General features: G+C 39.6%; 2 protein-coding genes and 1 non-coding gene across 3 annotated transcripts in view; all 3 read right to left on the bottom strand.

The window, feature by feature from the left end:
* PRKAA1 (protein kinase AMP-activated catalytic subunit alpha 1) overlaps positions 1–6,705 on the bottom strand; it is a 34,594-nt gene extending 27,889 nt beyond the window's left edge. The window contains exon 1 of the mRNA XM_058169979.1: positions 6,573–6,705. The gene's annotated coding sequence lies outside the window, so the exon portion shown is untranslated. The remainder of the gene's footprint in view (positions 1–6,572) is intronic.
* A 7,083-nt stretch (positions 6,706–13,788) lies between these two features.
* On the bottom strand, positions 13,789–19,460 carry RPL37 (ribosomal protein L37). Its single transcript, XM_058169981.1, has 4 exons — positions 19,316–19,460; positions 16,988–17,123; positions 15,781–15,865; positions 13,789–13,906 (listed from the first exon to the last, which is right to left on the bottom strand). Exons 1-4 carry the CDS (start codon positions 19,316–19,318, stop codon positions 13,837–13,839), a joined length of 294 nt encoding a protein of 97 aa, XP_058025964.1. The 5' UTR covers positions 19,319–19,460; the 3' UTR covers positions 13,789–13,836.
* Positions 13,982–14,061, bottom strand: LOC131193787 (small nucleolar RNA SNORD72). The gene has a single exon (XR_009154038.1). It is a non-coding gene; the product is annotated as a small nucleolar RNA SNORD72 (small nucleolar RNA).
* Positions 19,461–27,462: the final 8,002 nt, after the last annotated feature.

The following is a 27,462-nucleotide window of genomic DNA, read 5'->3' as shown; positions in this document are numbered from 1 at the left end:
CTTCCACATTTTGCTGAATTTTCCACATCTTGCATCTTTGGCCATGTTGGTTAGAGTTCCCAGAAGCTACTGTCCAGCAAAATTTAGAGAGCATCAAGCCACATTCCTTCAATTAAGATTATTATTTATTTTATTTATTTATTTTATTTACATTTATATCTCGCCCTTCTCCGAAGACTCAGGGCGGCTTACAGTGTATAAGGCAATAGTCTCATTCTATTTGTATATTTACAAAGTCAACTTATTGCCCCCCCAACAATTTGGGTCCTCATTTTACCTACCTTATAAAGGATGGAAGGATGAGTATTGTCTTTCTAAAGGTGTTTAGTCCATTTAATGCAGTTCCTTAAGCAGAAATCCGCAGGATGTGCCATGTTTACACATAAGAGCTCCCCGTAGGTGGAGGAGAGGCTGCTTAGCAGAATTGCAGGCCCCTGTGCTGCCCTTTTGACTTCCCATTTGAGCCTTCTCTCCAGGGTCAGCATGGCAGAGGGGCCAATATAAAGTTGCAACCTTGACACAAGTGTTATGGGAAGAGACATGCATTTTGGAGCTCTGCACCCACTAGCAAGCAGGGTACAATAGCCAAGTGAAAGAAGTTGTTTTTCCTTCAAGAGTGGGTGGTCCAAAAGAGAGGAAAAATAATGGGAGAAAAAAGGTTCAAGAGATCGACATGCTGTCCATCAACAGAAAAAGAAGAAATCTCAGAGACTGGGGATTTAAGACGGAGCAGGCTGAAGAAAGAAACAATGCATGCTTGTACAGAGCAGGGGTGTACAACTCAAGGCCCGGGGACCGGATACGACCCGTGGGATGATTAGATCTGGCCCACGAGGTTGCCCTGGAAACAGTGAAGGACTGCCCGCCCCCCATGCCTCTGCCAGCGAAAACGGAGCTTGGGATGGCTGCGTGCAACCCTCCCGAGCTCTGTTTTCACTAGCAGACGGTTGCAGGAGGCCATCGCAGCCAAAATGGAGCTTGGAAGCCCTTTTTCACTGGCAGAGTGTTTGGGCCACCATAGAAGACCCTGACACGAGTGATGTCGAGATGGCCACACCCACCCGGCCCCCCAAAATCAAACACAACCCTGATGCAGCCCTCAATGAAATTGAGTTTGACACTCCTGGTATAAAGGATAATATATAGATCATTATAATAGAGCAATAAAATAACAGTAATTGAATAGTAATAATATGCTATAATACTCACAGTATAGAGATAGCAATAGAAAAGAATATAGGAAGCATTTACATAACATGTTTATGTTCCTTTTTACAAACAAACATCTCCCCTTATAGGGAGATATTAAAAAAAAATCTGTCCTAGGTTTAGTGCTTTTATCTGTCTCGAGTCTCGATCAATCTAAAAAAGGACTTATAACACTATAAATCTAGCAGCAAAGACACATAGCATAATTGCCATAGACTGGACAGTATAAAAATTATCATTTCTCTCAATCTTACTACAGATAGCGCAACACAACATTTTCCAAAGCAATTGCATGATACAAACAATGCAGTGCCTTGCTTTTCCCTTATATATATTTTCTTGCTGCTTGGAACACAAAATAAAAAATTTAGTGACAAATAAGGGCAATAAAAATAATTATTTTTTCCATTCCAGTAATTTCTAAGCTTATTTCATAATTTCAAATTTTTTAAGACAGAAAAAAAACACCTCTAAGAACTATAGGCTTCTGTTTCCATGTATAATGGGATTTATATGCATGGAAATACACATTAAATCAGTGTTTTTTGAATTTGGTTTTATGACGTGTGGACTTTAATTTCCTCAGTGTGGTTGGGAAATTCTGGGAACTGAAGTCCACACATCCTAAATTTGCCAAACTTAAAAAACATTGTACTCAGCTATGCTACATGTGAACATCTCTGAATACATTGGACACACAATCCACTCACCAGCAAATTACTGCCACACCAGATATACAACACAAATAGATGGCCTTCTATCTAGGAGTCAAGCAATCCAATTTACAGGTGTGAAGAATCTTGAAAATTTTTCAAGATTATAGCACATACACTCCCATATGAACTTGTCAATAAGTTCATGGAAGAAAAAATTTATTTCAATAGGCATAATAGATGTGAATCCCCTTGTGTATTGATTTTTGTTAGACGTGACATTGGAAAAGGGGATGGGATGTTCACCATAGCTGGATTATACCAGGATAAAGATGGGACAAGTGAATTCCCTTCAGGTCCTGGATTATCCAGAGGCTTCAAGTTAACCATTTCTGATTGAGGTAATTCACCTGGAAATAAGGGGAGGGGATTCATTTTTAAGCACAAAAAGTACATTTCTGTTTTCAGAAATGCTGAACCACAAGCTGAGACGAGAGCAAGATTCAACTTGCTTATAAACAGAAATAAAGTCAGTTCAACACAATATTGAGGCATGGAGTTATATTAGTCAAAATCTGTCAGGAACATGCTTGCCCTACGTTTCTTAAGATCTAGGACAGTGATGGAGCGCATGCACCGGATAAGGTACTTCCTTTTTCTGGAGCGCATGCCAGCATGTCTTCCGGTTACTATCACGCATGCACATGCACCCATTAGATGGCCAGCGCACATGCTCACGCCGGAACACAGAAGACCAGCTCTTCTGGTTTCCAGCATTGCCACACACACAAAGGCGAGCTGATCATAGCATGCGCATACGCGCCAGAAACCCGGAAGAGAAACGGGCAACACCGTGTGTGCCAGGCGACATGGCTCCACATGCCACTTTGGGCATGCGTGCCATAGGTTCGCCATCATGGATCTAGGACCATTTCCAAAGCATTTTCAGTATTTATGGAGCCATCTTTAACAAAATCAGGGCTCAATGTGAAATATAAAGGCAACTCAAACTATTTTCATGACAAGCACTGTGGGAAGGAGCTTATATTACAAAATATACTTCATTCAATGGCAATTCAGTTGTAATTCCCTGAAAAAGATGTGTGTGTGTGTGTGTGTGTGTGTGTGTGTGTGTGTGTATAGAGAGAGAGGGGGGGGAGGGGAGGGAGGGAGGATATAATCAAATGTCTTTTGTCCAAATCCCTATACTATTATTCAAACTTCAAAGCTGCTAAATCCAAAGTATAAATGTTTTATACCAATTTAAAGACAGTGCAGACAATGACTCCTACATATGAAGGTACGGAGAACTTGTCCTGACTTAGTTATCAGTTTTCCGCTTTATGCCAATTCGGCTTTGTTAGCATTAGTCATAGATGCTGGAAAAGCATTAGAAACTGGCACTTTGATCTTGCATCTAGTGATTCATCCAATTCAAAAATCCTGTCTACAACAGCAGTTAAGAATAACAACATATGCCTACAATATTTCTGAACACTGCCCAGACAGCAACTGCTGGAACAGAGTCAATTTCTCAACTGAGATTTTGGTTAATCTGGTAGCATATTCTACTTTAAAAAAAAAAATTAGACAACTCTGTTGCAGGTGCTGTTCTTGCTTTTGAGCAGGTCTGCCAATTAACTGTCTTATTAATAGTACCACAAAGTAATCCGATCAAGCAAATCTCATACACATATACTGGGAACATAAATGGATACCTCTGTTTTAGCTCTGGGAGACTTTCTAGTAAAGGAGCACAGAAGAATCAAGCTGTAAGGCTTGACCTTGTTGGCTAACCTAACTAAAGTGTACTATAGCAACTAGCAACCTGACATGCATATAAATCGCTTCAAAGTGTTGAATAAGAAAGGAGAAAATGGAGATGAACTCAGATGCTGTACCCATCTTTAGTCTGGTAAGCTTAAAAATTACTTTAGAAAGTACACCAGAATACAATCCTTACTTTTTACTACTGACTGTCATAAATGCTCTAGTCTTTTAGCATTACAATTTATTAGAGAACCCTTCAGTCTTGGCAAGTGGGCCCAAATTAAGCAAAGGCAAGAACTGGCCAATTCCTTTGTCTGGTGCGTTCTAATGAGCAGGTGAGTATCTGATGGATTAGAAAACCAGCCAATCCTCAGTCAAAACCCAATTAAAGAATATAGCCATATGCATGAATTAAGCTGGTTAAGAGTAAATATATAATTATCTTTTGAGAAATTCAATGAATTTAGCAATAGCAAGGAATTTCTGTAGGATTGTATGAAAACTGGTATTGAACTGAAAGCCCAAAAGTCATTTCAAAAGATCCGTCTCTTATCTCTTTTTGGAAGAATGACAGCATTTTAATAGGCTGTTATACTGTTTCTGCAAAATCAGACTCTTTCGAAAAAGATTTTTCCCATTAGTCTAATCTCTGATAGTGCCTAGATTATTTGCTGTGAATGAGAAAATATTGTTAAATATTACTCATCAAATAATTGCAATTTTGCAGACAAAGCTTAAAAGAAAACACAATTTAACCAGTTGCATTTAATAAAGCTTTCTCATACCATCCCTGAGGACAGGAATTTTCCAGAATTATTGATGTGCCAGTAATTCCAAGATTGCTCCTATAATGTAAAAAGCCTTGAGGATCTAAATAGTACTGTACTTAGCTTTACAATATAGCCAGACTTCCTGGGGTCAGGCACAAAATGTGCATTATTTTTGTTATGGCTCACCTCTACTGCAGCTGAGCAATTCCAGATAGAGGTTATACTTTTAAAGCAACATATTCTTCATATAATGTTTTGGACAAGCACTATAACAACATCACATTTATAACACATAGTGAATTAATTCAACCCAGAGAAGAATACAGCCGAAGAATACAGCCATTTGAAAATCAAAAGCTGAGTTTCCAAAATATGAACAGAAGAATATAAATGCTTACAGAATGAAAAGAGAATGAAATTATTACAGTATTCTCCTTCAAAATTTTCCTCTGTCCTTGATTCACAGGTGGAAACATTGCAATTCCATATATATTAGCATAGACACCTTTGTATGCGTATGCTAACTCAGTAAGATCTAAGTCATAGAGACTTCTTGGAGTCTCTATCTATCTTGATGCAACAAGTGAGGAATATGCTCCCAAAGAAGATATGACTACCAATTTCAAAATTTAGAAGACGAGCAAATTCTTATTTAGTTCATCACATTTCAAGGATAACATTAAACACCCTGCTATTCTTTCAAATGAGTCCCAACTATATTGAGAAGTTGGATTATTTACCGTATTATCAATACATATAATTGTAGAAAGGCAAGATATTTTTGTAAATAAAACATGCACATATAAAACCAACATTCCTTGCTGATCCACAGAAATGCCTTTGGATTTGATTACAAGATTTAAAATCTTTGCATCTTTCTGTGAAGACCTATGACTAACACTTGAGCAAAGTCCCTTTAAGTTTCTGTATCAAGCAATCTGTCCTTTTAGCATGATTTCAACAGTGATTTCAGATTTATTATTTTGGAAGAAAGGCCGCCTCTTCCTTCAGCACTTAATGCCATTTACAAATAAAAACCTTGACGAGAATGAAGTAGAAATGGCACACACATACAAACGAACACGCATCTTAATTTCCAGGCAAACCATTCATATGTATATAGAAGCGAATTTGAACAACTCCTTTTGAAAGTGTTCCAAAGAGAGGCGACTGATTTCTATCTCAGACACTTTACTGTTGCTTCTACCTCCTCGTTTTAACTCATTATTTACAACAGAGATCTCAGTAGACCGAGTTATGGGGTAGAAGAGAGAACAGCAAGAGAGATGCAGCATTGAACTGGCTGAAACTAGATGGGGCAATAATACGGAACTCAGCCCAGCAGGAAGAACAAAATTGGGAGGAGGGTATAACAGCAACTGGGAGAGTCTAAAAGCGGACTTGGATCCCGAGGCTGTCTTTGCTCCCTCTTCCCTCCTCTAGCCCCGTCCCAAGACGGCCATCTCCCCCCCCCCCCACCGGCTGCAATTGCCTTTGCACGACAATCCAGCGCATAAGGGGAGCAGCAAACTCTGTGCGGCTCCCTTGCAAAAAAATAAAATTAAATTAAAATTTAAAAAAAAGCATAGAAACATAGAACATAGAAAACACGTTTTGCAGTGCAGTCCCAGGCAGCGAAGAAGCCCCTTTGAAAGGTCGCAGTTTCCGGTCAGATTACAGGAACCCGAGCCGGCCTCGGAGCTGGGCTTTGGGGTGGGGGGAAAGCAAAGAAAACGGGGGGGGGGTGAAGCCAATGTGGTCCCCTCGGGCTGCTTCTTCGCCAGTCTCTCGGGGGCTCCTTAACGGAGCAGAGTTAAAGGTACCCCAGCCAAAAGTATGGAGGGGAGGAAGGGGTGTTTCCGGGCTGGTGGATGTGAAACCCCACCAAGATGATAGACAGACATAGATTAAAGATAGATTAGACAGATGAACTAATCTGGATTGAAGGATGCTCCAGAGCGCTGGAGCCATCAGATCACCCCTTTCCTTTCCGCTCTAAAAAAAAGGAGGGGACGGGTTTTTTTTGCAAAATGGGAGGAGGGGGATGCAATCCCATGGATACCCTCCCTTAATGCTAAACGACCCTTCCCCCGGGAGGAAAAAAAATAAGGGGGCGGGGAGCTCCCCTCCTCGGGACCCCCGCGGGTGAGAAAGGACGCAGCAGCTTCACCTTCACCACCGTCGCCCCTTGAACGGGGGAGGGAGGGAACGGGGGGAAGCCGGCCGGCAGTCCGGTCACCGCGCCACTCCTGCTGCTGCTGCTGCCGCCGCCGCCGCCGCCCTCCCCGCTTCTCGGCTCTCCCTTTCCAGCCGCTCACCCTTGACTTTGCCGAAGGTGCCCACGCCCAGCGTGTCCCCCAGGATGTAGTGCCCGATCTTCACCCGCCCGTGCTCATGTTTCTGTTTATCCGCCGCCGCCATCTTGCGCCGAAAACCGAGCCTGCGCACCAGAGCAGGGCCTGGACTGTGTCAAACCCCCCCCCCTTTCCCTCCCGCTCGTGTACGGTGAAAGGGGCGGGGGAGCCCGACAAGACGAGGAGAGATGCGGTCCCTCAAGCGCCCGCCCGCCTCGGAATCGCGAAGCCCACGCCTAGTCCTAATTATGGGGATCGTTGTTTTTATTCTGCCTTTGCGCAAACGGAGGGCGCAGAGGTTCTTGCTGAGGCGGCCGCCTTTGGTTGGCATTGCCTAGGTTCAGAAAGAAGCAAAAGCGGAGGTGAATTTGGTGAACGCTTGAAGAGGGGAAGCTCTTCAGGAAATCCCAGTACTATAAAGGATAAAGTGGAAGATCAAAAACTGACTTTTGGCCAAGGATCTAGGGAAAAGATTGCAACAAGTAAGGGAGCAAATAAAAGGCTTTTTAACGGTTCTTCCAGTGGGGAAAAAAAAGCAACCTTTTCTTTGTTCCCTAACCTGTTGCACCCTTTTCCCAGATTCTTGGCCACAGGTCAATGTTTGATTTTCCACTTTATCCTTATAGTCCTGGGATTTCCTGACAGCTTCCCCTCTTCAAGCGTCCACCAATTTCATCTCTGCTTTAGCTTTTGAACCTAGGCCAAATGCAACTGGCTCAAACATAGAGTGGCAGTCCTCTGTGTATATGGTATACACTTAGGAATAAGTCTTGGGACAAAATAGAATGCATCCTCCAGCACCAAAATACAGTCAGGAATGTAATATAAACACTTCTCTGCATGGAACTGAATAAAGGCAGTTATGTTTGTCTTAATTGCAGAGCAGCCATTTGATGCCAGCCACATCACAGAGCTGGCATATCCATGATCCCTGCATGTGTTGATACTCATTTCCATCATAACTGAAATATTTGCTTCTCTTATTAAAGTGGGAAAGAAAGTATCAGACTAAGAACACTAAAAACAGGAAGTTGCTAATCTCATATTAAACCATTACCTTATATAGCTTAGTCCAATTTCTCAGCCTAGCAAACAACTCTCATAGCCCAGGGATAGACTATCTGTAGGCCTAGTCCAAGTTTCAGAAGCCCTGAAAATTATTCTGTTGGACTTCAGGAGTAAACTAGAAACTATAGGGCATGATTTTCTTGCCGGTTTTCCAATGAAATGCAAAGAAAAGTGGGAAGATGTAAAATTTAAATGGGAAGGCTTTAAATCTCAAATGCACAGATCTGCACAGAACTCCTGGCCAAGGTCCCCTGCCTTCCTTTGCTCTTTATTATTTTCAAATGCATCCACCCTCCAAAAAGGTGTTCGGTCCTATCTCTTATGATAAGCCAGTGATAGGATTTGGAGCTTTCTCTAAAATCTCTATTTTGTACATAGGTAGGCAGCTTGCCCATCTAAGATTAAATGAAGATTTGCTTGAATCACATCAAATTAAAATGAGAATCTGAATTGAACACAACAAATCAGAGGGCTGAATCTAGCTCTAAGTTTCTAAGACTCTAGAGAGATTCTGTTATTTTTTTAGTACTTTGAGATTCTAACAAAATACAATCACCATTATTAATGTTAGGCCACATGGTTTAATTTGGTCTCCCTCACACAATATTGCAACTTAAATATATTATTTGGGAAAGATAGTTGATATATTCTAGGAATAAAGCCACTGGAGATTAGCTTGGAGCCTAGCCATTTAACTTTTCCTTGGTGGAGATTGTGAACAGAGACTCAGTAGGCTTTGGAAAAATTAAATATAGAAGAAAAAAAAAAGATCCACCTTTGGTTTGCCTGAGATAAGTAGGGCAGTTACAACACTGAAACCCCTGTTCCAAATTGACCCCAAGTGGTTTGTTTCCTTTTAAGCAGTAGCAAGCATGCTGGTCTTCAGATCTGCTAATGTTAGAGCAGGTGAGTTTTGCTTTCAAAATGTGTAAGTGTACTGTCCTGAACTGAAAGAATAAAATGAAAAGTTTGCTCTACTCCTAAGAATTAAGGGGACAAGTTGTGTGATGACATTACTAGGAATCTACTGTAAAATCTTCCATAAGAGCAATCCTTTAAATTAATAAGATTTTAGAATAATAGCACCAAGCCATAACGTTTGAGTTTTAAGTTATTAAAGTTATTTGAAATTATAGTAGGACCTTTTTTCAGGCTCCTTCTGATAAGAAACCCTCGTTGCCAAGCTGAAAGAAAGCATGGCTAGTGTAGCAGGCAAGAAAGTTAATTGCTTGGCAGGAAATAGAATAGTGGGCTTGTGAGTTGTTTTATTGTATGGGTGTGTTTTAGCTTTATAAATTGTAAGCAATCTAGTGTCATATGAATAGGATGCATGCAAATGTATGCATGTGGGAAAGGGAAAGGGGAGAGGAAGAGGAGAGGAAAGGAAAGAGTGGCAAAGTAAGGGAAAGTGGGGGAAAGAGGGAAAAGGGAAAGGAAAGTGAAGATATTTTAGAAGTTACCTCTTCCTAAAGTGCCATGCAAAAGCTGGCTGAATGTTTGCCTATCTAAGTAGTTCACTAATCTTATTTTATTGCAATGTTTATTATGGCCAAAACATCCAAATGCCACTGAGTTTAAGAAAACCCAGTACATACATAATTGCTCTGAGGAAGCTTTAAATCTCAAAGTGAATGAGAAAAGTATACAAATCTAGTAAGACAAAAAATTTTCTGAAAAATGTATTAGGATTAGAGATGAGAATGGATAAATTGAGATCTCATAATGTGAGAACTGATCATAGCGATTGGTTGCTGCTAATACTGGGTATTTGCTAATTGACCATTTAAGTGCCCAGAGTCTTTGTTCTCTTTCCAAACATGTATTGCAGCTAGTAAGGCTAATGTTGTTTTGGCCATCATTCAACTTTCTCAGCTCTCAACTTTACTGTAGCTGATCAGCCAGCCAGAAAAAAATCTTAAATGCTGCTCGTTCGCTTTCTTGTGCTAATGGAACATTACACATCTTTCCTGATGGTCTTGTCAGCATAAATGGGAGTTCAGTTCATCTCCGAGAGCTCTGAATATGAACTCAAGGCTGATCATGCACACTCTGGGTCCAACATTATGTTTAGATGCTGCATGATTAAGGCTACTTTGAGTCTCTCCATATAATGAGTTAATTGTGAAGATGCTGGTCTGAAGCATTTCCTGCTTTTAAGAACTAGATGAAAGCAAGGCAATGAATTCATTTACTTGGTGCCAGCCTCTCTCTGTGGCACCGTAACTCATTCTGTCAGCCTGTTTCTGCATTATATTGCCTGCAGGCTGCAGCTCTGATACCATCAAACCTTGGCAATGTGGAAGAGGTCCATCCTGAGAAGAGCTGAGCTTTCCAAATATCTGTGCTAGGCTTCCTCCTTCCTTCCAAAACTTATAGAGATCAGTGGTGTGGTTGCACTAGCTCACAGTACTCCAAAAAAGCAAGAGAAGAAGTAGGTGCTTGCTATTAAGAGAGATTTGAATATTTATAAACTATATTACACGCTAGATGCCAAGTTGGACTTTCTCCAGTCCCTACTCTGTCTGCCCTAAAAGGACATTATGAAGAAATACATTTTTAATTACAATAAAACCCTCTTGAGCCCATCTAGCTGAACCTCAGTGGGTTTATTGCCCACTAAAGGATCTACGGTACCATCTCTGTTCTTTTCATCTTGCTCTCCAAAAAATAAAACAGCTTCAGGTGTCTGGAAGCCTCCCAACTGTTGCCTCTGGCAAATCTTTTATATCATATCATACAGTATTCAAATCAAGCCCATTTTGCATCACAAACCTCCCATGTGAATTGAATCAGAGCTAATTTGCTCAGATCTATTGTCTACGCTATTTTTGGGAAGCTCTCCACTTAGTGACAAAGTCTTTCCCATCACCCAATTGCCATTTTAAGAGTATTGAAAGGAAATCAATCTGCGACTTTTCTACTTTACTGCAAAGTGGTATTTTATTGTATGTTTGGCTGGTAAAGTAGAGCAGTCAATGCGCTGCACAGAACAACTGTCTATTAAACTATAGGAGCTAATCATACCATTCTCTACCATCCCACTGATGTCTTTATGAACATTCTCATATCATCCGCAATGCAGCTTTATTTAGAAGCAAGTTACTGATGTTTATTTTATTTTTTATTTATTTATTTATTCAATTTTTATACCGCCCTTCTCCCGAAGGACTCAGGGCGGTGTACAGCCAGAATAAAAAACAGTACAAAATATACAATTTAAAATACTAATTAAAAAACTTATTATAAATGGCCACATATACTAAAAACCCCATTAAAATTAATAATAAATTTAAAACCAATAAAAATAAAATTTGGATAAAATTTAGGCCAGCCCCGCGCGAATAAATAGATGAGTTTTCAATTCGCGGCGAAAGGTCCGAAGGTCAGGTATTTGGCGTAAACCCGGGGGAAGTTCGTTCCAGAGGGTGGGAGCCCCCACAGAGAAAGATCTTCCCCTGGGGGCCACCAGCCGACATTGCTTGGCGGACGGCACCCTGAGAAGTCCCTCTCTGTGAGCGCACGGGTCGGTGGGAGGCATAAGGTAACAGCAGGTTGAACGCTATTCAGAAAAAGGTAAATTCTGCAGAGTTCCTGTATTATATATAGGGATTTTTCTCACTTCAGTTCATTTTTGAAATCTCATGCACCATTTTTTGCTTTAATGTCAAAAGACCATCCAGAGCTATTGAACCACTTGCATTCCTTATATTATTAACCTCTGATACTGCTGAACATGTTAAGTCCCAGTTATAATCTGAATCGGTAAATATGAACCTTTACTAAGGATTATCTGGTGGTGATGAGAATGGCAAAATGGATTGTCTTGTGGCCAGCAGTCTTGTTGAGAGACTAGGTTAGTTTTGGCAAGGAGAGGCCAGAGGAAGAATGTAATCGATAATCATTATAAATTTATATTATGCTTGTGCTGGAATTAAAACATGTCTATATTGTTTAATATACTGTAATGTTTTACTGGCTTTATTTTGTTTTGTAAGTGTTGTGTTTAGCTAAATAAAAAAAAATTAGTTAATTTTAAGGATTTAAAGCCCAATTGATTTTGATCACTCATGACAAAGTCTGGATCCAACCATAGTCAAGTATATACATCTAGTTATCAGCTCATTAGAATCCTTCAGGTCTCCAAAGCAATTTTTCCGATACTTGTTACCTATCATTATATGCTATGAGTATATTACAAATATAAGACACACAACATATAACATATATTACAATAAGTCATGAGTATAGTGGGCCTATAGTACAACCATATCTTACCTTTTCATGACCCCACTGGGAAACTCACGTTGCTGGAATGTATTACTGATAGTGCAAGATCTTGGATGTCTGTATGAGTGGATTATTGCTGATACCAGGTGGAACATTAGTGGGTGCAAGGAATGCAGTAGATTGCATATTTCGATGGAATCATGGAACAGGGAATGTGAAATTCCTGATGTCATGGGAGCAAGATGTACCATATACATGAACTCAGAATAAACAAGCTGGATATAGAGAAGATCGGAAGGAACCCAGACTTAGGACCAAGATGATTTTCTATTATAGAAAATCTGTAATAGGGCCAGCCGACTGTAATGCAGTCTGATCACCTGTGTTGAGAGTGTATATGTGTTGTGTCAGTGTAGCCTAGTTGGGCAACAATACTTACAACAACTTGAATAGCCTTGTTGGGCAGTTATCTGAGTAGCCTTGTTGGGCATAGTTTCTTGATAGCCTAGTTGGCATAGCCAATTGTACTAAGCTAACTTTGAAATTAGCCACGTAATATTTATAAAGGAACTAATTAAGCTTAGTTGCACACTTGCCTTGCTTTTTGTCTGAATAACACAAGAATAGAAGAACTATTGGAAAACTCTTGAGTGGCTTGAACTCAATTTTATGACATACTTATACCAATCACTGTTACCAACTTTCTTAACATTTGGGGATGTTCATCAATTTTGAGAACATGGCACAAGGACATGGTTTAAATATTAGTTGAAGACCTTTCCAACTCACAAAGAAGTTGTGAACTTAACTGGCTAAAAGCACAAGTCCTCAACTTATGACCGTAATTGAACCCAAAACTTCCAATACTAAGTGAGACAGTGAGTTTTGCCCCGTTTTATGACCTTTCTTGCCACAGTTAAGTGAATCACTGCAGTTAATAACATAGTTGTTAAGTGAATCTGACTTCCCCATGACTTTATCAGGTCACAAAAGTTGATCACATGACCCTGGGACACTGCAACCGTCATAAACACATGCCAGTTGCCAAGCATCCAAATTGTGATCGTTAAACGTGAAAAAGTTATAAGCCATTGTAACTTTAGACACTAAATTAATGGTTAAGTCAAGGACTACCTGTATTTACAAGAAAGCTATTTCCTATTCAACTCTTCCCTTCTCAAGAAGTTACTGTCCTTTAGTCCCACATACAGAATGTTGCAAAATCTTGCTCTGCGTTTCCATAGGCCAGCTTCCCACTTTGCATATCACCACATGAGAACAGAGTTTGAGGAATTGGTGTTTCTCAACCTTGGCAACCTGAAGATGTGTGGACATTCTAGCTGGAGAATTCTGGAAACTAAAGTCCAGACATCTTCCAATTGCCACGACTGAGAAACACCACTCTATTTTAAGATTACACTATAGAAATTGTAGTCTGATTGCAGATACTGAAACACAGAAATCATAGCACAATGACCAACAGACCCGAGTCTCCCATTGAGAACAGGTTTGACTAGTTCAAGATTCCAATTATAGCTCAAATGACCTTATTATGTATATGAATATAGAGACCTAATTATGAACATTCCACTGAATGTTAAAACAAATCTGAATTTTCTATTAGATTTAAGAAATGTGATATGTGACAGAAAAAAATTCCATATTTTACAGTCGAATTTCAGATTAATAAGGAACAAAACAAATCACCAAATTTGAATAAACTGCATAAAGATGATATTTTGTTTTTGTAGAGTAGCCATTTATTTTAAATCAACATCTGAGTCCTTAAGATGAGCTGGAAGCCACAACAGCAGCTCTCTTGGGCTTTGGCGCTGTTCCTTCACGGAATCCATTCCTGTATAAGGCAAAGAAGAAACAGGACTTTTTGCATTTAAGCATTTCTATTTATTTGATTTTTTTTAAAAAAAACAGCTTATCTCAGTTACAAAATGAAATCACTTAGGAAATCAGATGTTCAGACTTTGGTTTTAAGAACATCACAGATAAGCTGCTAAAATCCATATAAGCATCCTCATTCGCACATCAAAGTAAGCTGAAGTTGTGACTCCCAAGTCATTTAAATGAATTATATTACATTTAAGCACAAGGCTAGTGTGCTTTAAAGTGTCTTAAAGAAATCAATTGTTAACCATTCTAAATCAGGGGTCACCAACATTTCAGACCTCAGGGACCAGTAATTAAATAATTTTAAATCCCATGGACCACTAATATGATGGTCTAATATGCCTAATGACTGCCTGGGTGGCGTGGCTAGGTGGTCATGTGACTGGGTGGGCATGGCCAACTCGATGTTACTTGTGTCAAGGGCCGCCTTGCCGGCCTCTATTCACCCCTCCCCTCGCCTCCCTGCCCGGGCTTCTTAGGGCCCCAACAGGTAGCAGTTGTTGGAGCTAAGCAGCCACCAGGAGAAAGAGTTGGCAAAACAGCTGGCTCAGTTCAAACTGGATCTGGCTGAGAAGCAGGCTCAGCAGAACCACCTCACTGAGGACTACAAGCATAGGCTTTCCAAGCAGAGGGAAGATCTGAAGTACTGCAAGGCCAGCAGGCTGAGATGGTCAGCCAGTTCCAAGCCATGAGGCAGTCCCACTGGAACAAGGCCCTTTGGCTCTTCACCACCAATGGTGCTTCCCTCCAGCCTTCACCCGAAGTCCTAGGAGGCTGAAGCAGACCCCAAGTCGGAATTTCTGCCCAACCTCCAACCCACACAAAAAGACTCTGAAGGGGGTGACTCTGCAGCAACATAAATGTTCATTGCACATATCCAGCCCAGGGACAGTAATTTGAGGACCCCTGATCACTCTGCTAAACAAATAATTCCATCAACACTGTCAAACTATTTACTGAATCTGCACTACTATTAATCTTCTCATAGTTCCCATCACCAATCTCTTTCCATTTATGACTGTATGACTATAACTTGTTGCTGGCAATCCTTATGATTTATATTGATATATTGACCATCAATTGTGTTGTAAATGTTGTACCTTGATGAACGTATCTTTTCTTTTATGTACACTGAGAGCATATGCACCAAGACAAATTCCTTGTGTGTCCAACCACACTTGGCCAATAAAAATTCTATTCTATTCTATTCTATTCTATTCTATTCTATTCTATTCTATTCTAGTACAATATAAAAAATGCAAAAAAAAAAATCTGCTGACCACCGAAATTTTCTCAGACCACCAGTGCCCATGGACCACCAGCTGATGACTGCTGATCTAAATTTACTCCAAAGGAATTTGCCTTAACCTTATGTGGAATGGCAATCCAATCAAAATGGAGCCTTATTAATACTGTCCTAATAGGAGACCATCAGGAAAGATAAAACAGCAGCCTAAAAGAAGACAATACAAAACTACCTCAAATATTGCTGCCCCATAGATGTCTCTGTGAAACCCTCAGAAATCAAGCTCCTCTCAACAGAAACTTGATTTTATTAAGCTTTTGCAAGGAATAATGACAAAATCTAGATGGTACTTATGGGTAATTGCCTCTTTGCTGTTAAAGAAGACCTCAGTGTCATTCGTTTATTCATATTCATATGGACACCCACTTCATGGAAAAATGAACCTTGGGTGGCGTACAGCATTTGTGGGAATATGCATGAAACAAATGTACTGTGATTCAGAAATCTGGCTGCGCTGTTCTGGCCAAACAATTTGATAGTTCTAAATTTCAGCCAAGATAAATTTAGAGGGATCTTACCTGAATCTTCGGTAGACTTTTTTTAGATGCCTCATACGGCCAGTCCCAGTAGTATTGCGCCTTTTGGCTTTAGCACTCCAGTTATCTAAAGAAAAAAAATGGTGGCACATAATTTATATTCCATTTTACTCCACATAGTTTGTTATACTGCCCCATTTTATTCCCACAGAAATCCAAGCCTGAGTGTTTCCATCCCTGTACAAGCTTCTATTTCCCACATTCATTTTAACACTTTTTGGAAAGTCTAAGGAAAAAAATAATGACCATATTTTATTGATATAATTTTAGACTAGTAATAACTGTTGTTGAAAAATTAAACACAGTAAAACTATGATGAAAACCAATTTGGCCTAGTCGTTAAGTTCTAGATTAGGAGCAGTTCCACTCATTCTTTAGCATAAATGTCAGCAGTATGAAGCATTTTGGTGATATGCTATATTTGGATTAACTTCAATAAATAAAAAGCCTGACATAAAAACATCTTACAGAAGTATCTAACATCTTGCTAAGAAGTTAGTTGCTATTATTGTTTACTGGAGAAGGGGTATTACCATATTTTTCGGAGTATACGACGCACCTTTTTCCCCCAAAAGAGAGTGAAAATCTGGGTGCATCTTTTACTCTGAATATAGCCCCGCCCAGCTCCTCAATCAGAGGTTTCACTGAAAAAAGCATCAGAAATGGAAGCTTCAGAAAAAAAGCCCCCAAACAGAGCTTCAGAGGCTTTTTTTCTGAAGCTGTTTTGGAGGCTTTCAGAGGCAGAAAAAAAGTTTTTTCTGAAACAGTTTCAGAAGCAGAAAAAAAAGCAAGGCACAGAGCTCCCAACCAAGGAACCTGTTGTTAAAATTCACCTCTGGGAACAGCTGATTGGGGATATTCTGGGAGGCTGATCCACCTGCCAATCAGCTTTTTTCTTATTTCCCCCCCCAAAAACTAAGGTGCGCCTTATACTCTGAAAAATACGGTATATTAAATGGAAGTATGTAACCAGCCTTGGCTGGTACACAAATGTAACTGGTCATGATCCACTAATCATGGATCTGATTAGTACTATGAGGGACAGGCATCAGAAAATCTTAGGGACATAAGCTAGCTTTCTGAAAAAACCAACAGCAGCCCACTTGTCCATCCTTGCCAATACAAATGCACAGTAGTTCCATGCTCTAAATAATAGTTACTCCTCTACTTTGAAAAATGACAATCTTACACTTTCTCTTGCGTTTAGCAGGATATCCACATTTTCCACAGGTGGACTTCTGGAGATGGTAGGCCTTGGATCCACATCGCCGACACAAAGTATGTGTCTTATTACGACGCTTGCCAAAAGATGATGTTCCCTTTGTCTGAAACAGACATGGAAATTACTTTACACAAATGATAACACTACTATCACGCTTACCTGTTGGATTATTACATCTGGGTGATTCTTAAAGACACTTTTTGATACAGCAACAGTAGCTAACAGGATAAAATGTTTGCATCAAAATATTCACTTTTGTAAGTTCTGTGGAAGATCTAAGCTTCTAGATGGCAAAACCTAAGCAATTACTCCATCAAAGTTTATTGAGTTATTTTCTCTCTACATAAAAACTTTTTTGTATGTTTATTTGAAAGGTACAACACAACTCCTTGGAAATCCATGTGTCAACTTTACATCATGGATTAAGGCTTCATCCCTAGGCATTAGGACAGGGAAGTTACAAGAAGTGCCTGTTTTGCGAGTCTGTTATATGGTGCCTTGGTTTTCTTTTGTGCTGGATTATTTTTAACTTTTATTTTTTTTAAAAAATGTTTTCATTGTAAACTGGTTGTTGCCCCACAGCTATGCATTTTAAAATGGGCAGTCATAAATTTTATGAAGTATGTGGTCTTCCAAAGTCTGAAAACAAATTAATGGAGAATTGGTTGTCAATTTGCAACCAATAATGATGGCTATTTACTGCCTTCCAACTCAAGAGAAGAACATTTTGGAACATCCTGGCTAAACTGATAACTACTACTTCCTAAAATACAACTGCAAAAGTAAAGTGAAGATTCCCCACCAACCCTAACAGGTTTTGTACTTTTGTTAGGTCATATTTTAGCTGTTATGGCTGTGTTGATATAAAGGTAACACATTGTTCAGTTAACTGAATTTAACAGTATAGAGATAATCCTATGTATGCCGATTTAGAAGTCACAGCATGCCCTTATTGCAACCTCACCTGACATATAAAAACATGATTTGCTAACAGCAATGTATTATTTCAGCCATCGGATAAAGTTATAAACAAATTAAATTTGACTTAATCACAAAGGTGACGCAAAACATTGAAATTCTGGAATCAAGTATAAATCATTTTTACACTCAAAATATTAAGATACTATATGCTTTTAACTATTACTTAACTGACTGGTAAGTCCTAGTAAATTAGTGTGTGTATGTTTATTATATATTGTGTTGTATTGTGTTTTGTTGTGTTATATTATATTGCATTATATTATAAGATAGATAGATAGATAGATAGATAGATAGATAGATAGATAGATAGATAGATAGATAGATAGATAGACAGACAGACAGACAGACAGACAGACAGACAGACAGATGGATGAAGGATCCCACTTGATAAAAAGACCTAAACCAAGATGAATCAACCACATCAACAAGTATTGTGGGCCCAAATGGCAAAGAAAAGCTCAGGACCATATTGCTTGGAAACATGCAAAAGAGGCCTTCATCCTGCTGTGGATAGACAATGGCTAACTAAACTGATGATAGGATCTAGTAGCAGGCTATTCCCTATTTAGAACACTTTGCAATATCCCATGCTGATCAAGTTTGATGGGTAATGTATCCCAAAACATTCAGATCACACATTGGGAGAACTAGCATTTTAAACAGAACCATGCTCGCTGGAACAACCTTGCGCGTGTGAGGGGCCAAGCAGCAATAGAAATAAAGGATGAGGAAAAGCTGCAAATCTTTACCTGCCCTTCGCTAATTACTCCTTTCCTTTGGAAGTAAAGGATCCCTGAATTATCCAACTGCAACGTATCTAGACCCCATGGCTCAAGCAAACGCCTCTGAACAAGAGATGGGTTTAAAACCTCAATTAACCCACGCAGGATACCTCGCCTCTTGATTTAAACGCTCAATGGATTGCAGAACCACGCTTCACCTAAAGGAAGTTCCAATATAACTAAGTAGAGCGGAAAAACTTGAACCAACCGCGCAGAAAACCTCGTATATTGTTTCCTTCCTCTTAAAAAGTGAAGCCTGTCTGGCCCGCCACCCCCATCCCAGCGATGCCCCACAAGCCTCTGAAAAGGCACCATTCTCATGGCTGAAAAAAAAATAGTTAGGCCTGGACTTGGGACAGAAATCTTCCATTGTCAACCATTATATGAAAACCACGGGAGCCTGTTGGAAAAATATTCTTTTCTCCAGGTCCGATAAACTCTAGGCAATTTTCCTCTCCCGTATCCCAGGGCCAAAAGTCTTCAAAAGCGCCGGATGGAAACCGATCTTCCACCCGCACAAGCACCGACTCACCATTTTCTTTCAGCCGCCAGAACGAGAAAGAACTAATCCCGCCCCCACTTCCGCAAAGGTCTTCCACACGCTTCCGGTAAAGAGAGAGAGAGGCCACAACCGAATAAGTCCGCCGAAGCCAAGACGGAAGAAAAAGCGAACGTAAGATGCCAGGCTTTGGGTTGTTTCGGAAATGACGTCCTTCTGCGCAGGGCGGGACTCAGAGGAGTGACACGTGGTTCGTTTGAAGTTAGCTAGCTCCGCCCACTTACCTAGTTTCTCGCAGGCAAATTTTATTTTTATTTTATTTTATTTATTTGTCACAACATTATATACAGGAATTATAAATGCTGTTTGGGCTGCTTTGTGCAACTGGCTGAAATGTAGTTGCATGCTTTGTACTTCGGAGTATCGTACAAATACAGCCACAAGCCTCTTGTGATCAGATGCAACTCCCAGGAATTAATGCAACCCGAGATGATGTTGTCTCTCCAAAGCATAACGCTAATTTAATTTAATTAACTTAATTTTTAATTCATTTATTAATCAAAATTGATGATCAATGATGAACGTATCTTTTATTTTATGTACACAGAGCATATGCACCAAGACAAATTCCTTGTGTGTCCAATCACACTTGGCCAATAAAAAATTCTATTCTATTCTATTCTATTCTATTGATTATCAGTTGATTATGTTGCCTGACTCCTAATGGGCGGGTTACAAACCGTTAAAAATATTTGGGGGAAAACAAAAACAGAGATAAGAAACTCGGGAGAAAAGGAAAAGGGATTGCATATTTACAGGTGGAAATTTTAAAATAATAACTAGTTTATTCCTCTAAATTAGCTTCCTGATAATGAAAAGGCTGAGGGGTGGGTGTTCAAATTACTTTCAAACATAGGTTGTATCAAAGATCATATAAAAATAATTCAGAAAATCTTTAAATGGTTATGAGAAAGTGAAATAGCCCAAGGAATTACAGTATGGTATTCTATTTCCACAACATGGTACATTGCTCCTATTTCGTATTTTAGTCACTAGGTTTAATTATTTACCACAATCATTTGTCACTGTCAACTAAAACACAATCTACCAGCCTTTATGTAGTTAACACAGTATTAAATTTTCTGTTTTGATGTGAGTTTGGGACAATGAAAACAGACTGGAATAAGTGAGGACATATGTTTTGTTTTATGAATTAGGAAGTATTGTGAATGCTTAAGAATAACTATTTATAGTTTTATGAATAACTTAATGGGACAAACACAGATTGCCACTGGAAGTCAAAAATTCACAGGAATCTTTTTTTAATTTTGTCACAACAGTATATACAATCATCAACATAAACAATAATTCATCATGAGAGAAAAAGTATATATAAGTAAAAGTATAAGTAAAAGTATGCATATAATACTATAATGAAGAGAACAATAGGACAGGAACAGTAGGCACTTTTGTGCTCTTATGCACGCCCCTTATAGTCCTTTTAGGAATGGGGTGAGGTCAATAGTAGACAGTTTTTGGTTGAAGATTTTGGGGTTTTGAGTAGAGACTATAGAGTCAGGTAGTGAGTTCCAAGCGTTAACAACTCTGTTACAAAAGTCATATTTTCTGCAATCAAGTTTGAAACGGTTGACATTAAAGTTTAAATCTATTGTTTGCTCTTGCATTGTTGCAATTGAAGCTGAAGTAAAACCTTTTCTAATAAAACCTTTTTCTAATAAAACCTTTTCTGATAGAACCTTTTCCAATAAATGTATTTAAAGGCATAGATTTTTGTAGACTTCAGCTCACTTTTATCAGTCACACAAAGTGCCATGACTTATACAGATTTCAGTTTGAATTGGGGAGAGAAGGAAGGAGAAGATAGGATTATTATTCATTAGATGTAGATTGCATGGGGATGCATTACAGGTACCTTATCAAACCAGTTCTGAGTAGACTAACAAGGTTCTCCTACAATGACCACCAGAGGTCAGTATATTTACATTCTTGTAAATTCACTGGCTCTTAAAATCTACACCAGCATTTCTATGATAGCGGAAATCAATGATTTAATTATTGTGATATAAATAAAAGGTTAATGAAAATGGGAAAAATATGGAATCTTTCTTTCATAAATTGATTTATGTACAGTCTCCTTTGAATTGAGCTTGATTCCTAGCAATAGGTCATCATTGCTGCTTTCTTGGATTCCGCCCCCTCCCCCCCAAATTTCAAACTGTAGTTCAGAGCCTGAGATTTTCCTGGTGGTCTTCCTTCCAAAAACAAAAAAAACCAAAAAAAAAAACACCAAAAACCCCCCCAAAAAATAGGGCTGATGTTCTTTAGTTAGGATGACCATAAATAAATTTTTCCAAGGTTTCTAAGAAAAAGGTTATGTGTTTGTGAATTTTAAATCTTAAAATAATCTGCTTTACTTATTTGTTGATCATTTAAACAATGTATTACAGTATTACACTTTTTACTAATTTGCTTGTAGGAAGTTAGCCCCTACCCCTCTCCTAGAAAATGAAATATTCTTGAAAATATTAAAAAGGCATATTATATTTCCCTGGATGAGAAAAGGAGAAACATTAAAGACAAAGCAGCTCTCTACTCCCACCCCTTCAGCTCCAAGGTGATGGGATTAAGACATGGCCCTCAGGACATGATAGGATTAGCCCTCTACCCATCTAGCAGCAGAACATACCACATAACCTGGGGAGATTACATCACCCAGCAAGATTCAACCAGGCCTGGGACTCAAAAGACAACCTACAAAGTTACCCCTGCATGGCCCCATGGGAGTCTGACAACCAATCAGAATACAAGCTCAAATTCAAAGCCCAACAGAGGGTATAAATCTCTCACACACACCTATTAATTTTTTTGCCCAGGATCCAAAATATCCATGTGGTCTTGTCTACCATTAAACCATCTTTCCAAGCAGTCTCCATGTTTCCAGTCTCTTTCTTCCCACTTGGAACTGAACCCAGATGGACATTTCTTCCAACATGCTAAAAGGACTTCCACACAGTATGATGGAAATGTTAGCCAACAGCACCGGAAGATACCAGACTGGGAAAGTTTGCATATGAAGATTCTAGCAAAATACATTTCCTTTTATTTCTTAGTATAAATATAATGGTTCCTATCTGTAAACCTTTTCTTAAAAAAGAAATAGGTTGGGAAAATGGGAGGCCCCCAATCCACTCCTAGATTGTTCCCCAATTCTTTTTATAGTGGAGGAACAACTGTAGGCTTTCCTTTTGTCAAAGAGAAAAGGCATTCTGCCCACAGAATTTTCTTTACTAAGGGGAAGAAATTTATTATCTCTGCAGTTTATTGTAGTTATCAACATACATTTTAATAAAATGTACTGTAAAATGTATGTGTTTGTTGAACAGAATAGAATAGAATAGAATAGAATAGAATAGAATAGAATAGAATAGAATAGAATAGAATAGAATAGAATAGAATAGAATAGAATTTTTTATTGGCCAAGCGTGATTGGACACACAAGGAATTTGTCTTGGTACATATACTCTCAGTGTAATATTCACTAATATACACCAATTTGGAACACATTCACTTTATGAAGATTTTCTAACTTGTTTTCATTCCCCAGAATAAAATAGTATTTATTCTTAATATTAAAAAGAGGGAGAAGAGAATATTTTCCCTGAAGGAGAAGAGGAGAGACATCTTAAAGGCAGAAAGCATCCCCAGTCTTTCTGCTATAGGAAAACAACCTCAAGCAGAAACCTGAAGAGCAGGAGTGAAATCTAGCAGGTTCTGACAGGTTCTGGAGAACGGGTAGCGGAAATTTTGAGCAGTTTGGAGAACTAGCAAATGACACCTGGCTGGACCCAGAGTGGGGAGGGAATGGAGTGTTTGCAATATCCTTCCCTTAGGAGTGGGGAGGGAATGAGGATTTTGCAGTATCCTTCCCTTGGAGTGGAGTGGGAATGGAGATTTTGCAGTATCCTTCCCCTGCCACGCCCACCAAGCCACGCCCACAGAACCGATAGTAAAAAAAATTGGATTTCACCACTGCTGAAGAGGCTAGTCTTTAGGAATGGATCCATTCAGAAAGAGTGGGCCATTCTGTTCAGAAGCAAAGAGGCTCCAAATAAACAACACAATAGGCAAAGAGTCAAAGCTGACAAGATTTGCTCAAACAAAACACCTAGGATTTGAATTTCCCCTCTTCATCTGTACTGTAGAACCAGCCATGACCCCTACACATAGGAATCTGGCAATAACCATTAAGATAATAAAGGACATATTCTTACACAGGTACAAGCATCTCAATCCCAAAGTCCCAAAGAATGTATAAAAACCCACCTACTGTCAACTCCATTTTGTCAGCCACCTTAGAAATATGCTGCTGTCACTAGTTTCTGGCTACCAAATAAACAGAGACTTTCTCTCCTGCAGCCTGCCTCCATTTTATTTCCAGCGGCTTTCTTCCAGCTTGGAACCGAACCGGATTCTTCTTCCAATTCATTTCACCCACTTTCAGAAATCTCCTATTTCATAATTCAGGAAGCAGACTCAAGTTTGAGCTTTATTTAGAACATAGAATCATAGGGATGGAAGCAGTGGTGGGCTGCAACCGGTTTAACAACCGGTTCTATAAGCGTGTGTTTCGCGCGTGCACACGTGCTTTGTGCATGCACACGCCTAACATGCTTGTGCGCAACATTCAAAATACTGCAATTTGAAATTCAGCTGCTTACCTTCTAAGGCAGCCCCGGTAAGTAGAACAGCGAAGGCAAGGAAATCAGCTGTGCCATGCAAATCAGTTGAGCTGGAAAGAAGGAAATATAGGACAGGATAGGGCAGGGGTATGGGGGGCAGGAAGGGGCTGATCATCGGAACTACCGATTCACCCGAACTGGTCTGAACCGGTGGCAGCCCACCTATGGATGGAAGGTACCTCAGAGATCTAGTCCAAGGCTAGATTATACTATTCCAGTCCAATGATTGTCCTATCTATTTTTTAAAACCTCCAGTGATCAAATACCCACAAATCTAAGCAACAAGCTATCCCATTAATTGTTCTCACTGTCAGAAAATCACTTCTTACTTCTAAGTTCGATCTCTCTCATACCTATTCTTGTCCTGCCCTCTGGTACTTTGGAGAATAAGTCCCTCGGGAGATAGGGCGGTATAAAAGTGTGAATAATAAATAAATGAATAATAAATCCCCTCTTCTCTCAGAAGCCCCTCAAGCACTGGAACAAAAGTTATCATGTTCCTCCCCAAGCCTTCTCTTCAACAGGCTAGACCAGGGGTCTCCACCCTTGGCAACATTAAGCCGGGAGGACTTCAACTCCCAGAATTCTGGGAGTTGAAGTCTGCCAGGCTTAAAGTTGCCAAGGTTGGAGACCCCTGGGCTAGGCATCCCTAGCTCCCTCAATTGACCATCATATCATTTAGTGTCCAAATGCTTTATCGTCTTCGTTGTTCTTTGCACGCTTTCCAGAGTCTCAACATCTTGTTTTTTTCACCACCCTTATTCTCTTTCCAGCTTCAAATTCATTTTAAGATACTTTTATTTTATGCATTTCGAAAAACACTAGGTTAAAAAAAATACAGCATTTAACCTCCTACATAAAGGTTTCTATGAATTCCTTGTTTTCCTTGAGTGCCATATAAAGTTTTTTCTTGATAAAAAATTGATTCCCTTAGGGGAAGAGAAAGAGAAATCTGGGCTACAGAAATAGCAAAAAAACCCTCAAAAAGCCAGTGTCATTTGACATGTTTGTACAAGGCACATTCCCCCAGGGGTGTTCTATTAGTCCCCCAAATGTGATAAATACCTTAAGAGCTTTGAAACTAATTACAGCTAATTAGAAAAAGGCAGATGACATTTGCTAGAAGAAGTGAGCCCAGAAGCTCTTGCTGAAAACCAATTTCAGAGGCTTAAAATGTAACAAGTCAGCATTTTATCTCTTTCCAGACATTATTTGATCCTTGCCATCTGCAGAAGTAATAAAGGGAAAAGAGTTGGCATTTGGAAACAAAAAGATAATGAAATGAGAGAGAGATTAGAGTATGTTTACAGTCAAAGGGCACCAAGGGATTGGTTAGTTCATCAGCAGCAATCTTCTGATCATAAATAGGAAACATTATAAAATGCATAAGTTAAAATTTATTTTGATGGGTTGATGTTTTTAGAGCCCAGGAAAAAAATTGAAATGTAAGAGAAAAGACATCTGTAATATCAAAACAGGTGAAAATTTATAAGGAAACAACAGATTTATGGAGATTCTCAGTCATCCAAGTCATGGTTGTCCCAAAGGTGCTTTTTCAAGAGGCAACTGGGCCAGGGGTGAAATCCAGCAGGTTCTGACAGGTTCTGGAGAACCGTTAGCGGAAATTTGGGCCAGGATAGCTCAGGCAGTAGAGAAGCCTGTTATTAGAACACAGAGCCTGCAATTACTGCAGGTTCGAGCCCGGCCCAAGGTTGACTCAGCCTTCCACCCTTTATAAGGTAGGTAAAATGAGGACCCAGATTGTTGGGGGGGCAATAAGTTGACTTTGTAAAAAAAATATACAAATAGAATTGAGACTATTGCCTTATACATTGTAAGCCACCCTGAATCTTCGGAGAAGGGCGGGGTATAAATGTAAACAAAAAAAAAATTTGAGCAGTTTGGAGAACTGGTAGTAGAAATTTTGAGTTGTTCGGAGAACCAGAAAATACCACCTCTGGCTGGCCCCAGAGTAGGGTGGGAATGGAGATTTTGCAATATCCTTCCCCCAGGAATGGGGAGGGAATGGAGATTTTGCAGTATTCTTCCCCTGCCACACCCACCAAGCCACGCCCATCAAGCCATACCACACTCATCAAGCCACACCCAGAGAACCAGAGAATAGTAAAAAAATTTGGATTTCACCACTGAACTGGACTTTCTGGTTTCTCTTTGAAGCTTCTCATCCAAGAAACTTTTTCAGCTCTGACTGGATAGTGAGGAATGGAAGGATTTATATTTCTTGCAGACAGCTGGTCATTTGTATTCTTTTAGCAAGTTGTTAAGGTCACCTGGAGTGAGTTTGCACCACTCAGGTGACCCTGATGATACAGATAAACCTCCAGATGACCTTAATGACCAGCTAAAAGAATGCAAATGACCAGCTGTCTGTAAGGAGTATAAATCCTTCCATTCCCCACCATCCAGTCTGAGCTGAAAAAGCTTCTTGGATGAGAAGTGAAACATTTTCAAAGAAAAACCAGAAAGTCCAGTTTCCTCTTGAAAAAGCACCTTTGGGAAACAACAGATTATTAACAGGAATACACCATTCAGAAGTAAGAGTTATTGTCAACTTTTAAACAGTGCCTTCTGTTTTATGCCAGTGCTAGATGTCTTAGATAAGCAGCAAGCAGAAGACATCTAATTATTAATATACAACTATTTCTGAAGTATCTTCTTAATGGTATTGCATATTAGTGAACCACGTCTGAACCATGTTATTTCACTGGGCAAATAAATGAAGAATGAAGTGGTCAAGACATCCTTTTGCCTCATCTCCCTTTGGTCACTCAATTTTATTTTGCTCAATTCTGCATGGAGCATGGTAGCTCAGGATGGCTTGAGTGGCTGGAACCCTGGGCAGGAGGTTAGCAAGCCCGCGTTTGAGAGCTGATGTGGAGACAGGTTGAGCTCTAGTCCTTCAAACCAGCTCTTGCCAGAGACATGAAAGTCGCCCCAGGGCAATAGTGATGTCACCAGCTAATCCTTTCAACCCTGCAAGCACCTCGGTGCTTCTAAGACGAGTGCAAAATCATCATCATCATCATCATCATCATCATCATCATCTACATTTCCCAGGGCAGAGATCTGAAAACAACATTGCACAAATTAACTTGTGGTCCTGATAGATAATCTGTTCTCCATATCATTGCCTCTGGCATACTTGTAGATTTAGAAATAAGAGCATTATTTTCCCCCTAATACTTCCCTCCTGATAGGAGCTACTTCCCCTTGTACAAAATTCAAGGAGCTGTGACTTATTTTAAAGTATGTATCACACTCCAGGTGTTTACCTCTTCTAGCTTTTTTGCTTTATGCCTGGTTTGTAGCCATGGAAAACTATCTAGAAAGGCTTCTTTGAGAAAGGGGGTGATTTCTTTGGCTTTGAAGAATGACTTTTCAAGAAGTCATCATTGGCCT

This window comes from Ahaetulla prasina, chromosome 2 (assembly GCF_028640845.1).
Source record: "Ahaetulla prasina isolate Xishuangbanna chromosome 2, ASM2864084v1, whole genome shotgun sequence".
NCBI lineage: Eukaryota > Metazoa > Chordata > Lepidosauria > Squamata > Colubridae > Ahaetulla > Ahaetulla prasina.
This window is presented reverse-complemented; position numbering and strand designations above follow the sequence as displayed.

What these genes read in the sequence shown, in the direction of transcription:
- RPL37 (XM_058169981.1), bottom strand. An exon ending in TGCTAAACGCAAGAGAAAGT is followed by an intron (nt 15,866 to 16,987) that starts GTAAGATTGTCA and finishes TTTTTTCTTTAG; the next exon opens with ATAACTGGAGTGCTAAAGCC. An exon ending in AAAGTCTACCGAAGATTCAG is followed by an intron (nt 13,907 to 15,780) that starts GTAAGATCCCTC and finishes TGCCTTATACAG; the next exon opens with GAATGGATTCCGTGAAGGAA.